The following is a 14,353-nucleotide window of genomic DNA, read 5'->3' as shown; positions in this document are numbered from 1 at the left end:
TGTTTCTCAGATTAAAATTGGAGTGAACCAGTTTAAGAAACAGTGTTGTCTTATCTAGCCTACCTATGATTGCATATGCCGCTTAGTCTTTTAGGTTGTTAAGTGTATTTAGCTGACTTTATTTTTGAGTTTCCAGCTGTCATATACAAGTCTTATAGACTATTATGAGTATTTTTTACTGAGGTTTTTTTCCTTCTTCCCCCTTTCTTTAAGCCGGCATGTTGTTGTGTTATGACCTTCCAGTCCATATGGGCAGAGATGGAAAGCCTATTAATCGCTTTCTGGCTAGCAGGGGACGCAATTTCCAGCAAATGTTGGTAGCCCTCATTCACGAGGTAAGCTGCTGCTTTTTTTTTTTCCTTTTCATAGATACTGTGCTTCCTTGCCCTCCTTTACACCTGTTTTTTATGATAATGAGGAGGTAGCTAAAGCAGTGACACGTGAATGTATCTTAATTAATTAAAGGTGCTGTGAGGGACGTATAACTTGAATTGAATGTTTCTGAGTGTTTACTGCTGTAATACCTCTTCTAAAATCAGAAGCAGCAGAAATTGCTCTTTGCCTTTTTCTGACTTGTGGAAGCACTTAGACTTGCCTGTACCTGTTGTGTCTAACCACATCTAGCTAAATAGAAAGTCTGAGCAATGATGGGACTCAGTGGGGAAATGACGTTTATATCTTGTGTTTAAAAAATGCTTAGATATTGTACTAAGGGACATGGTTTAGTGGGGAAACAAGGGTGGTGGATGTATGGGTGTACTAGATGATCCCAGAGGTATTTTCCAACCTTGTAGATTCTGTGATTATTGTTAATACTTTGTATTCTATTCCATCTCTTAAAAGTTGCAACTCCTTGACTTGTTATAATGCCATACAGTTACAGAATCATAGAACGGCTTGAGTTGGAAGGGACCTAAATCTAATTCCAACTTCTGTGCTTTGGGCTACCACCCACCCTATCAAATTGCCCAGGGCTGTCATAAATCATAGATGATGATTTCTTTTAAGTATAAAATTTATATTCTGTCTCAGGCAGAATATCCAGAAATAAAAACAGTGTATGAAAAACTTGGCATTTAAAAGCTTTCTTTTAAAGTACCAGTTTCTACTCTGTTTTTCAAGGATAGAAATCTTGAACAGTCCTATGATTCTTCCTCTATCTGTTCTCTGCTCATGCAGTTTGGTGCTATTAGAGATTATTTGATTTTAGTCGATTTCACATGAAAAAGCACAGGATAGTTTGTGTGTTGAGACAGAACCAGCCCTGTGAAATTAAAGGGAGTGTTTTGTCTATTTTGCATTGCACCTGTTGCAGAAGTTAGAAGAAGTGGAGTGAATGTGGTATGGTTTGAAGGTGGGAGTATGTCTGGGTGCTGATTTTGGTCTGCAAAAATCACACAGCAGGCCAGGAGCCCACTTGCTGCAGACCTGCTTAAGGATATCAATGAACCACTGTAACAAAACACTGTTATATATAAATTATTATTATATAAATAATTATAACAAGGGTTTGAGTTGGAAGCTTGCAGGCAAGGGATTTGAGGAGGTACACTGTTTGCAACCTGAAAGCTTGACACTGAGCACATGCATATGCAGTGGAAAACCCATGGGGGCTGTGTTCTGATCCTGTGATGTTTCAGCTTGGCTCTCTCTTGGCTTTGCTCTTGTGTCCTGAGTCCTGACTGTTGACATTATATTTGTACTGGTACTTTTCTGTAGCTAACTAGCTAGTTCCATCTTTAGCAAACCTGTCTTTAGTGTAACTTGCCTGAAGTTTTTAGACAGGTGTTGTGTACTATGCTGAATTTGGATTCTTTGACCTAGGGCAAACTTCCAAACATGTAATACTTGATGCGCATAAAATCAATTTCCCATCAGTTGGCTGGGATGCAGCATCTCATGGTTTTGGGTCCTCTGAACTGAAAAAAGAGCCACATAAATTAATAATCAGATCTTTGAACCACAGAGACCAGTGTCAATCTGCAATAGATGATATTCATAATAGATGAATAGATAGATCTAGAAACCCCTCTCTGGTGCTGCCTTAAGGTAGAGTTAATAGGATTATGAAATCCAACATACATCTCAAGGCATATGATGAAGTATGCAAATGTAATACTTTCTATTTTGTCTTCACCTCTTTATTGCGAAAGAATAAAAGCATGAACTGGAAATAATACCTCTTAATATGACAGGAGCAAGCAAGTATGAATAAGGGTTTCATAAGTGTTTAAATGCTTCAGAGGAGAGCAACAGGGAAAGCCCACGTGAATGTGGAGAAATATGTCATTGGAGCAGATTCAGAATAATAAGCTGTGAATAAAGAGTGGGATTGCATAGAATCCAGAAAGAAAAACAGCCATTTGCACTGTTGTTTTGTGTGCAAGGACTTGTGCATAGTGTCAGATATTCTGGAGAAAAGCATGTATTTCATTATTTAATAAAATAAGACTTTACATAAGCAGAATTGCAGTGTTATGAAGATCAATTCTCTTCCTATGTAGATTCCAAGTGCAGATTTTCTTAGCCTACAGGTTCTCCCACTCTCTTAGCATTAAACTATTGTTTTGTTAATGCTCGCTTGTCCTACTGAAGTGTCAGTTAAAATATATAGTAAAAAAGAACAGCAACACTGTGTGCACTAGAACTGATGATTACAACATCCAGCTGCTCAGCAATAATTGACTTTTTGTGAGCTAACAAATTACCTTTTGAATCAGAATCTCAAAACAGATGGTTCTGACACAGCATACTTTTAATGTGAAAGTGGTGAACTGGAGCTTGTAAAATTTTGAGGTAGCTAAAATATTTTTACTTCGGTCACTGGCATGTATTTACTGCTAAGTCAACTGATTTAGGTGTAGTAAAACTAAAAAGTCTAAGTGAGTTTAAAATACTTAAATATTGTCTTTAAGCAGTCTTAACTGTATTCTTTTGATAAAATGCATTAGTATTTCTGTTTAAAATTACATTGCTTCTAAAGACAAAAAAAGGACTTTATTTTTTCTCTTGTGTACAGTTGGAGTTAATATCAGGTAAAAGGTATTTGAGCCATTGGCTAGAACAGAAGTGAATTCCTGGGCTCATCTGAGTGCATTTCATATTTTAGTATTTATTTAGTCCTTGGTGTTCTCCTTGGGAACAGGCAGTAAAAACAAGGAGTTTAAGGAATAAAGCTATGAAGGAGCCATATTGATCTAAGAAAATAGCCTGGATGTTACTAACTCAAAACTTTGTTTGCAGGCTATCTATATGAATTAGCTGTTTCTGTTATTTCATCAGGTTTCAATGCAGCACATTAAGCAGTTTTTCTATAGGTTTAAATCACTGGAATGTCCTTTCATTGCTACTGCTCTAAGTCCCTTCAATTTATGTATTTAATATTTACAGTGGCTTTATAAGTAAAAGAAGCTCCAAGAAAACTTCCATTTGCATGTAAATGTTAGGAAAGGGGAAATAATTGAGAGAGAGCAAACATCCCTTTATCATGTCCATAAAATTTCTCATAAACTTAACAGTTGCCAATATAAGTACCATACTGGGATAATAATGTCTGTATCTCTTCAGTAAATTGATGTTTGCTTATATCTGTAGAATGATTTCGCAGGTTGCAGATCTGTCTGGATCTCTGCTGAGTTGCTGTTACTATGCTTGTTTTTCAAATACCTGAGTTAGAGTAGCCTGTATTTGTGAGTCTTTCAGCCTTTCAAGCAATCCTTATGAGTTTTTTGGAAACTATCTCTTAACTCCTTCATATGTCTTTCAGTAGTGAATAAGAATGAAGAGTCGCACATGTTGACATCATGTACCATATGTTTTGATTGTTCTATGAATGTATGTTTTGGATTAAAGGAAATAAGTGTTTAGGCCTTTGGCTAGCTACCCAGCCAGCTTTTATTTCTTTAAAGGAGATGATGGAAGTAGTTTATGCTTCGTGCAAAAAGCTTGTGAGACAGGCTGCTTTTGGCACGCAGATGTTGTAAATAGTGGCTTTGACAGGCAGTGGTGATGCAGTATTTTTAAAATGCGGGAGGAATATGGTCTCGCCTTTGCATGTTCATCAATATTCAAGTATTTGCTATTCGTTGTAAATAGCATAGTCATATTGCCATAATAATAACACTTGCAAGCATGACTGCACAACTGAGCACTACTTGTGAGCTGTATAATGATAAATATGCTGCTAAACAAATAATGATGTTAGACACTCTACATGCTCACAAGAGAAACAATCCCTGTTTTTGTGTAAAGTGTGCTACGATGATATGCACCTTGGAGCAACTTCTTTTGTGTCCCTCCCAGTTTGGTTTTCATGTAATCAAGAGATTCAAGGACTTGTTCAAACCTTGTCCCTGAGGCTTGTCAGATGGTAATAGGTTTTCCTAGAAAAGAATTTTCTGCAGTGCATTCTTTTGTGCCTAGATAGTCCAGAGGATGTTATTCACATTATGGGCCATTTTGTTTTGGCTTCCACTAATGAATTTATTGCATGTTTCTCCTCCAGTGATGAAGAGCTAAGTTTGTTGACAGATTTTTGCTAACCTCCTCTTCAGTCCAGTGTGGGTCAGAGAAAAACAAGTATTTTTTTCACAGAGGAAGGCTGGGAGGAGGGTTTGGAAGTTTACCCATACACGAATGTTAAAAAAAAGAACCTCTGAACAAAATTTGAGAAGCAAAGAGATGTTACAACACCACTTTGTTAATATGGAAACGTAATGCTAGCCTTACTTATGAAGTCTCTGGGGTTACACTTCATATGTCCTTGTGTGAAAAGAGCATTTAATCTCTTACTCAGACATTCCACTGACATGAATAAAGTTTCAGACACATTTCCATAGCCAGGTATTTGTTAGTGAGATAAGCTGAATCTAGGGTCTGTGTGATTGGGTGGGACTATCTAGGTGGAAACCTATTGTGCTTAGAAAAAGAACTCATGGAAATTCAGAACTTGTGGAAATTTCCCACAGGAATGTATAGTGGCCTGCACACATTAGCAAAATTTTGCCTACAAATCACAGGCTGAAAAATGTATGTTTTGCATATGTTAGACCTAATATAACCATTTCTATCCTTTCTATGTGTTGCACAGGTTAACATTCAGCCTTCTGAATGGCACCGCTCTGTACTGTTGCCGCAGTCTTGGTTGGGATTTATGAGTCGAACCTATGGTGCAGTCCTACAGGTAATTCTGAGGTACAGAATACTGTGCATATTAATGCTCATTCAAGCTGTATGTGTTTTCATTTCTTCCAGCAAGAGCATCCATTTAATTGACAACAACTTAAAAGTGAAGCTTGCAGTGTTTAAAACATTTGTAGAAAAGGAAATAAAAATGAGTCTTCAAGCAGCCCAGTCTGAAATTATTTGAACAAGTATAATTCCTGTTCACAGTTCTGGTCCTTGTAGCCTAGTTCCTGTGTCAAATTCCCATACAGTCAATTCCAATTGCAGTTTGCTTTTTAGAATGTGAAATTTCATCTAGAAATCTACCCTATTATTTTGGATGGAAAATTTCAGATAATGTTACCACTAAGTGGTCAGAAGGTATTGAGAAATTATTATTTAAATAACATTACATGCTGAATAAAAGGATTTATATTGTGAGGAAATAATCTTCTGATTTTTCCAACCAATCTAATGATAATAAATACAGGAAATACCTTTGAACTTCTTTTCATTAGGGTAGCTGGCACAGTATCTAGAGCAAAACAGTGTCATTTGTTCTCTTCAGTATAAGAATAATGTAAAAACTTGTAAGAAGTAACTTTCTAGAAGTCTCCCTTTGTAGTACTAGAAGGGCTTTTATTGATTTATATCTCCATGCCTTGTCAGCTGTTTTCAGCATTAGCAGCTCAGATTGCTGAGCAAATTCAAAATGCTTTGACCGTCCCTTTACTGTGCAGCAGGACCACTTTGTGTGGTTGGACTTGATGTTCTTCAAGGTCTTTTCCAGCCTGGGTAATTCTATGATTCTATGATTCTATGCGTATTTTTCAAAACAATTTTTACTTGGGATATTTGGGAATATAAGATTGATCCTCATTACAAAGCAACCAGTGGTTTTTCAGATTGTCATTTTAGGTCTTAACTACAGAGGGGGCCATTGTAGCTTGCATATAGTTACTTGCTTTTTCTGCTGCTTCCCCTCTGACTCCCTGAGAAACGAGACTTGTTTCTTAAAGCCTCTCTAGGATTTCCTTTTTTTTTTTTTTTTTTTTTTTCTTTTTCTTTTTTTCAGTATTTCATAGTAACATTTTCTACATTTTGGAGGTAGAGGTTTGTAGAGACCATGGTTCGTTAACCAAGGGTAAACTCTCTGTCCACTGTTTATCAAAGCACTTCCGTGAGGTTATTTTCCCTTTTGACACATGGAAGTTCTCTTGTCTGCAGTATATCTGGTCAAATGTTTAAGCACTTTTGCCAGTTTGGCCATTTTGTAAATTCAGCGTGTTTTGGGGACTGAACTGAATTTCATTATGATCTTACAGGTCTTCGTTTAATCTTGATCTTAAGCCAGTGTTTACTTGTTTGAGGAAATTGTAATAGATTTAAACACACTATTAAAGCCAAGGAATTTCTCATCTGAGATTGTGCTTCTGCATTCAAGAAATGTTTGGACAACATTCTCAGACATATGGTTTTATTTTTGGGTGGTCTTATGTGGAGCCAGACATTGGAGTCATTTAGTGATCCTTGCAGATTCCCTCCAAATCAGGATGTCATATAGTTTTGACACCGGAACATAGATCTTATACGGATCTCTACTTGGTCAGTGTGTCATACATTTTGTTTTAGTGTCTAGGAGTTGGAAACACCTTTCAAGTGATGTCTGGTTCTGCAGTGTTCAGTGTGTTAGAAACACAGCTTATATGCCTAGGTTTTTCACTTAAGACTTAATAACCTAGTGAGAAACAGCAAATGATAATCTAAACAAGTTGAGCTGTGGTTGTATCAAGGTTTGAGAATGAAGGTAAGGGAGTGCTGCCTAATACATTTAGATAAAACTTGTTAGACACATCATATAAACTTCTTTGATGTACAGAAAAAGAAACTGAAGTAGAAGGAGGCTCAGGTCATAAGAAGGAAAAGTATGAGGAGCTCTTTTAATCAAGGAAGTAATATTGTGTTCTCAGAAACTGTTTTAGGTAGTAGGTTTCTAAATTTCATTCTCTGCTTGTACATACTCCATTCCCCAAGGGCACATGTTTCTTTCCATAGACTAGGTGGGAGATCTCTCAGTATCTTTGGTCATTTGACATAAGGGAATACTTCTCTAAAAAAGCTGCCCGGGGATGTGGTGGAGTCACCATCCCTGGAGGTGTTCAGGAAAAGTTTAGATGTTGTACTGAGGGACATGGTTCAGTGGGAAATATTGGTAATAGGGGGGTATTTTCCAACCTTGGCGTTTCAGAGTTTCTACGATTTGTGCTATCTGCATTTTTTTTTCTCACGCAGAATGAAGAATTACTAATTCTTTTACATAGTATGTTGTGTATCATAGTGGGGTCTCATGTCAAAAGCAATTGGTTAACATAAGAATTAGCCCTCAAGGAAAAAGTTAGTGATCCAGGTGTTTCCTGAAAAAGTGTTATGATGATTGACTGTCTGAGATCTACTTCTGTTTTATGCTGTGATTCTGCAGGGAAGACAAGCAGAGCTTGAGATGCAGTTAAAACATGGAAAAGAGGACCCTGAAGATGTGCAATACAAGCAGTTTACAGCATGGCTCTGGTAAGGAATTGCCTGCCTGTTCCTCATCACTTGTAATGACAAGTGAAGGACAGAAGAGGGCAAGACTTGAAAGCCTTTGATTTTGCAAATTTAACTGTTTGCGTAAGTACTAATGACAAAAAAATATATAAATAAAATAGCCATTTGGGGGAAGAAAAAAGAATTACCAAGGAACAGTGAGTGAGGATGCTGGTATTCACAAGCTCAGATGTACTTTCCCCTCTACTTTGTCCAAAACTTTGTAGTGCGAGCAACTGGAAGGAATGGAAATTGTATGCATCATATGTTGTTATAAAGTATGGAGATTATGGAAAAAAGCAAAACTTTCATGTAGAGATTTTGAAAGGTGCCTCACTGAACATGAATTTATGTAAGAAATGTAAGTCACATGTAGTTAACAAACTGAGACATCTCAGTTCATACAGTAAGCTGAAGATACTGTTTGAAACTAAACATACGATGCACACTCTGTTCCATATCCTCAAGTAATTATATTTCATGCAGCTGAGCCGTGTACATCAGTCTCAGGATTTAGTCATGCATGTGCATGACCAGTGATGGTAGGCTGGGAATTTGGAGGGCATCACAGAGAAAGGGCTACATGTCCATGGACAGTACAGGTGTCTCCGTGCTTGTTTATAAGTGTGTGAACAACATTCCTAAGAGAGTGTAACCAAAATCTGTACAAAGAAAACCAAAATAACCTTTGCCTATTTCAGTCAAAATTGTGCTCCTAAGTCACACTCAAGAGCAATGCAAAATCAAGTCCAGATTAGTGTTTCATGTCAATAACCAGAATTATAAAGAATTACAAAGAGATTCTTTAGTAGTTGCACAATTTTCTGTTGTTCTACCTTTCAACTGTACTTCCGAGAAACTTGATATTAGTCTGCACCCATGCACTGTCTTATCCCTTTCTTCATTAGGAATTAAGAGAAAACATTTTATATGCCTAGAGCAATGCTACTATTGTAGATTCCCCTGAACTGAAATCTGCTTTCTGTTTTCTAAACTGATTTAATATAAGGTATGTTCAAAATGAACAGAATTCCCTTTTAACAGTTGAGAAAGTAAAGTAGGCAAGAAGTTTGGGCCTCCCAGTTTAGCTTTTATGTCTTCTCCTGTTTTCCATTCATTGCTTGATACTCTCAGTGCTCCAACTCCGTTATCCATTTGGTATTTGTTCTGCCCTCCGGATTTAGCCCAGCTGTAAACAGCCCAATATAAACTAGTGCTATGTAATTTTGCATTGATATTTAGATTGGTGTCAATGTTTCTAAGTGCATTTGAAACAGTATGTAAAAACAGCATATATAGAAGGAAAACTTTTAAAGGCTGAGTGACATGACTCAGTCTTGAAAATATTCATATTAATATGAATGCAAAACTAAGCAAATGCAGAAGAGTTGCTTATTATAAAACAATTACAGTCACATGTAAGAAACTGTAACTATTCCTATTGCTTTTGTTTAAATAGATCCAGATTACTACACTCCATAACAGCATAGCTGTCCATAGTTGTTTTCAGGAGAATATGAAGCGCTGTGTAGATTGTTACAGTTGCTTGTTGTAAAACATCCTTATTTTATTATGCCAAATTATAGTGCAGTGATTTGGAAATACCTTTGTGACAGAAGAAAAAATCATCTATTGGTATTGTATAAACCTGCTGTTCGAAAAAGAAAGCATTTTGTATGATAATCCACATAAGCCTGAAGGAACATGGGGTAGTAGGTGAGCACTAATACAGTTTTAATACTGTGATTCATTTGCGCTAAGTTTTTTGGAGAATATGAAAAATGGACGCATGTAAGACATAAATCAGCTGAATTTATGCTGTAGTGTAACAGTGGTTTAAATTCTTTGTCTCTCTTGCAGGGTTAGAGATATGTTGACAGATGTCATCAAGGGTGCTTCAAAGTAAGAATGATTTATTTACTAGATATGAGAATGAGTTTTCTTTTGTGGCAATAATGTAAAATACTTCCTGCAATTGTCTCTCTCCCAAGTTTCATGTTTTCATGTGACTGGTGCTCAACAAAGTAGCTCTTCCCCACATCGTTCTTTGAGCGCTGTCTATTAACACAGAAAAGACTAGGTTTAAAATAATAATATGAGCTCAAGGTTAGGGATGTTTGAATCAAGTCTTGAACTTCTTTCTTTTTTTTAACTTAACCATTGTTCTGATATTCCCAGCTGCTCAGTTTTCTTGCCTGTCAGCTCATCTTGAAAGAAGTTACTTAAAGAAATTGAGAGATATGTTTGATAATTTATCTACTAATTAAATACATGTGTTAAATTATTGGAAAGAGGAATAAGATAATAAATGTCAAATATATAATATTCTGTTTCTCAGAGTGAAAGCATAAATTTTAAGTCACAGAAGTTCACATAGTGAAACTATTTAAGTTAGTTGCATTTCCAGGGAACAGTGGAAAGATTTCCAGTGCATAGGTCACGTCTCTAGAACTTCTTGTGTTTACTGATTTTCTATTAAGAAAATACTTCACTGGTTCTGTATTTTCAGTGAAGAGTATTAGCCCACCTGGATCCCATAGTTAAGTATGATGATTTGTACATTCATTAAATTTAAAGCATTTGTCTTTCATGAGAGTATAGATTTAGAAATTACTCTTATGTACGTCATGAAATATAGTCTGATAGCAACAAAAAAGGCTCTGTAGCATAAGTGAGGAAATTGTTTAAGGCAAGAGATTTAGGGAGTTTACAACAAACTTAACATTTAATTGTAATTATTTATAGGCAACTCATATCTGAGTAATTAATTATAAATATTTATTGCTATCTCATCTGTAAGTAAGTACTTTCAATGTGTGAAAAAGGTCAGTGATATTCCAGTAAGATGTCGTTTGAAAGAGAAGATATAGAAATCCAGAGTATATTTTCATTATGAAAATGAAATATTTAGATCAGGGGCAAAGTTGAGGGAAGGTGAGGGAAGTTGAGGGAAGATGCAAAATTAATGCAGAATATGTAACAGCTTATATTGGTCTAGTGTAAAGCTCTTAGTGGTCTCCTGTAGTTGTATTGATCATTTGCTATCATTGTAAAACACCAAAGGTAGTTCTAGCAGAATTATGTTGTGACATCTTGGGTTGTTTTTTGGTTGTTTTTTTTAAGTGATGGAAAATGGATATCTTTCTTTTCATGAAACTGAATAAAATTACTTCCTATATCATATTCTCAAGTGGCAGATTTTTTTTCCTGAGTTCTTTAATAGGAAAACTATGGTTTGCACTGTTGTAGAGATTCATACTGTCCATGATACGAATGCTTCATAACAGGAAATTCATTCAAAACTTTTTTTAAGCTAAGATTCCAGTGATAGGTGCTCTTCTAAATCTCCTAAATAGATGCTGTTGTGGCACCTGTCTGTCTAACAGGTCTCTATTTGAAGAGCTTTTTGTGTCATCCTATCTAGAGATGGTACTAGCTATGATGAATGCATTGCTGTGAGTACAACTGATCTGCAAGATGGCCCTTGTTTGAGCAGTAGCAGACAGCTGTTGATATATATATTGAGATGAAATACGTTACACATTTGTTGAGCTAGAAAAGAGCCCAGTGAAGTTGCTTGGTGCAAAGCAACTGGACACCTTGTAACATAACTTTCCTTTATTGAGATACTTGCTTGATTGCCTGCATATCTGTAATGCCTCTTCACTGTTCTTTGTCTTTTCATGTCTAGGGAAAGCCCAGTGGTGAAAGGAAACTCTATTTTAGCCTTGACTGGTCTTGCAGCTGCTGTAGCCAAATATGAAAGCAGCCTTTCCTCAGACACTGAAGGCATGCCTGAGGTAAGTCAGTCTGGGAAATAAATTCTTTTAGTGGAATGTAGTGATATGACCAGGTATGTTTGAGAATTTAGTAAGTGACTATGAAGTAATTCATATTTCACTATGTTCATTGATATTGTCATCTTGTAATTGCTGTGTGATCTGTACGAAAGCAGCTTAGTGATTTCAGTCAAGCAAGTAGGCATCGTCTGGAAAGAAACATAGCTTTGTCATATAAGATTAAGGTGTGGTGAACAATGAAGCCAAACCAGTCTCTTGTCTTACCTCTTAATCATATACAACAGAATGTTTTAGGGTGGCATAATAGACACACTATTTTTGTGTCAGTACAGCATCTCATAGTGTTATGGTAATTGTGATGTTCCAAATTTTATGTGTGGATAAGAGAAGTCTTAAAATCAACCATTTAGTCAAGATAAAGCTCTCATCAAACAGGTATATACTGTAGGTTGGATTAAATACACTTACTAATAGAGACATCTTGTACTGACAGATCCAGATAAATCAAAGAGGTTAATTTAACTAGTTTTCTTGTAACCTGAAAAGTTTATTTTCTTATGTATTAACTTGTACAGTCTTTTTTGCCAGCTCTCTTTGAAGAACATCTTGAATGAAACTTTTAACTTGACTAATGGTGGAAGATTATTACATTATCACAAAATGCATATGATTATATGAACAGTTGGTCACAAAGCAAAGTTAAATGACTTGCATGGAAATGCAAAACACAACTGAGAGGGAGGGGCTGAGCTCTCTCTTTGTTTTGTAAAAACATGTCAATAACTCATTACCCTGCTGAAATGCTACATGACTCTGATTCCTTCTGCCTCAAAGTCTGAGAGATTTTTGACATAGTTTGGGTGATTGGGTAGCCATTCATCTTTATTTTGTTCCTACCGTTATGACAAGTTAACATGATACTCCTTACACCTGAGAAAAATGCACTGTTTTGCTGTAATTTCCCCCCAAAATTACTTGATTTCTACCTAGAGTGAAACAGCTTTTGAGCCTCATGTAATAGGGACCCCACAGTCTGTTAGCAGAAGAGTGGATTACAATTCAAGGTGCCATCTTTAGTTAGAACTATATAGTACTACTGTAAGTCTTGTTTTTCAGATGTCTTTTGTCAGCTTGTATGTGATAGCTACTTCATTAGAATTCAGGTTTTCTTGTCAGTTTTCAAAAACATTCTTGTAGACTCTTGTACTTAATAACTACACTGCAGTTACTTCACTAGCCACGCTGGCTACATTAAAATTATATCTTGATCTGAAGGAGTTCATGAAGTCTGCAACTTAAGGAGAAGTCGTAAAATTTCAGATTTGTGAATGTGTGTTGTTGTTTTTTTTTCCTTGGTGCTGTTATGAGGCTGTCTAGCTGCTGTTTGCTTTAACTGAGTAATCTGTTCAAAAGTGGTGTCTGCAGGGTCGATGTTGTCAAGTAAAACATGCTGTGCATAAGGATGACAGAATGTCATTCTGCATGGATTGTAGCTGGAACATCAGCTGCTGGGCTTCTTTTCAGAACCCAATTTAAGAAAAAATAACAATGAATGTTTGGATTTGATCTTTGCAGACTGTACCAGATTTTCTTCCTATGCAGCAATGGATTTATATGGTTATAGAGACTCTCTTCAGTATCATAAATAGCCGTTATCGCCCTAAAGGACAAGTCTTCCCATGGTTCTACCAGGTACGTGCTGCAGCATTAAAAGCAAGAGCATATATCTGTATTTTGTACATGGAATTATTTGTCTGAAGTTCTCTGATTCTGTTTGCCCTGTGGCAGTTATAACCTAATCTAATACCAGACCAGGCTGCCCAGGGTTCCATCCAACCTGGTCTTGAACACCTCCAGGGCTGCATGTTCCAGCACCTCACCACTCTCATAGTAAAGAATTTCCCACAGACATCCAATCTAAATCTTTCCCAACTTGGGCTTAAAGCCATTACCCATTGTTCTACCCATGTAAAATTCTATTCTTCTCCTTTTTGTCTGATCACCTTCGTAGTCCTTCTCTGGACCTCTCTCCAACAGCTTTGCATCTTGTGCCCCAGACCTGGGTGCAGTCCTCCAGATGGGGCCTCACAAGGGCAGAGTAGAGAGGGACAATCACCTCCTTGTCCCTGCTGGTCACCCCTTTTTTGATGAAGCCCCGGATACCATTGGCTTTCTGAGCTGGAAGACCACATTGCTGGTTCGTGTTCAGTTTTTCATCTACCAGGACTACCAGGTCCTTCTCCACAGGTGTACTTTCAGGGAGTTTTTTTCCCAGTCTGTGTACATATCTGGCATTACTCTGACCCAAGTGCAAGATCTTGCACCTTGCTATGTTGAGCTTCAGTAGGTTCACGCAAGCCCGTGTTTTGAGTTTGTCAAAATCCCACTAGAGTTGTAATATAAGAAATATAGATGCAATGTAAGCAAATCAAACATTGTTTCCTTTTTTTTCCTTTCAGTGTGTCTTATGTTTGGGTTTGCCTTGAGGCTTTGTCTTTATCAACAAAGTAATAAAAATCATATGAGAAGATAGCACTGCAAAAATGAATTTTTGAAAGCAGCTCTGCCATATGGCACCTGTCATCGCTGTTAGGGGATACATCACCAAACCAAATGCAGTGTTAAACGTTAGACTGGCTGAATGTGAGGAGATTCAAGTACTTGTTTAGAAATGAGCATTTTTTATAACTTTATAACTTTTATAACTTATAATAATATATATAAGTTTATATACTTATATTTTTATAACTTTATAATAATAGTTATATTTTTATAACTATAAACTGCTTTTGGGAACAATACTG

General features: G+C 36.6%; 1 protein-coding gene across 4 annotated transcripts in view; it reads left to right on the top strand.

The window, feature by feature from the left end:
• FOCAD (focadhesin) overlaps window positions 1-14,353 on the top strand; it is an 86,603-nt gene that overhangs the window by 51,203 nt on the left and 21,047 nt on the right. For all 4 annotated transcript variants that reach the window (XM_015849089.3, XM_015849086.3, XM_015849088.3 and 1 more), the window contains 6 exons: window positions 214-335; window positions 5,090-5,182; window positions 7,643-7,731; window positions 9,610-9,651; window positions 11,441-11,549; window positions 13,125-13,241. In XM_015849089.3, coding sequence (XP_015704575.2) covers window positions 214-335; window positions 5,090-5,182; window positions 7,643-7,731; window positions 9,610-9,651; window positions 11,441-11,549; window positions 13,125-13,241 — 572 coding nt within the window. The remainder of the gene's footprint in view (window positions 1-213; window positions 336-5,089; window positions 5,183-7,642; window positions 7,732-9,609; window positions 9,652-11,440; window positions 11,550-13,124; window positions 13,242-14,353) is intronic.

The sequence above is a fragment of the Coturnix japonica genome, chromosome Z, assembly GCF_054131305.1.
Source record: "Coturnix japonica strain WE chromosome Z, WE-NBRP24, whole genome shotgun sequence".
In the NCBI taxonomy this organism is placed as follows: Eukaryota; Metazoa; Chordata; class Aves; order Galliformes; family Phasianidae; genus Coturnix; species Coturnix japonica.
The sequence above is the reverse complement of the archived record's forward strand: the minus strand, read 5'-3'. Positions and strand labels throughout refer to the sequence as shown.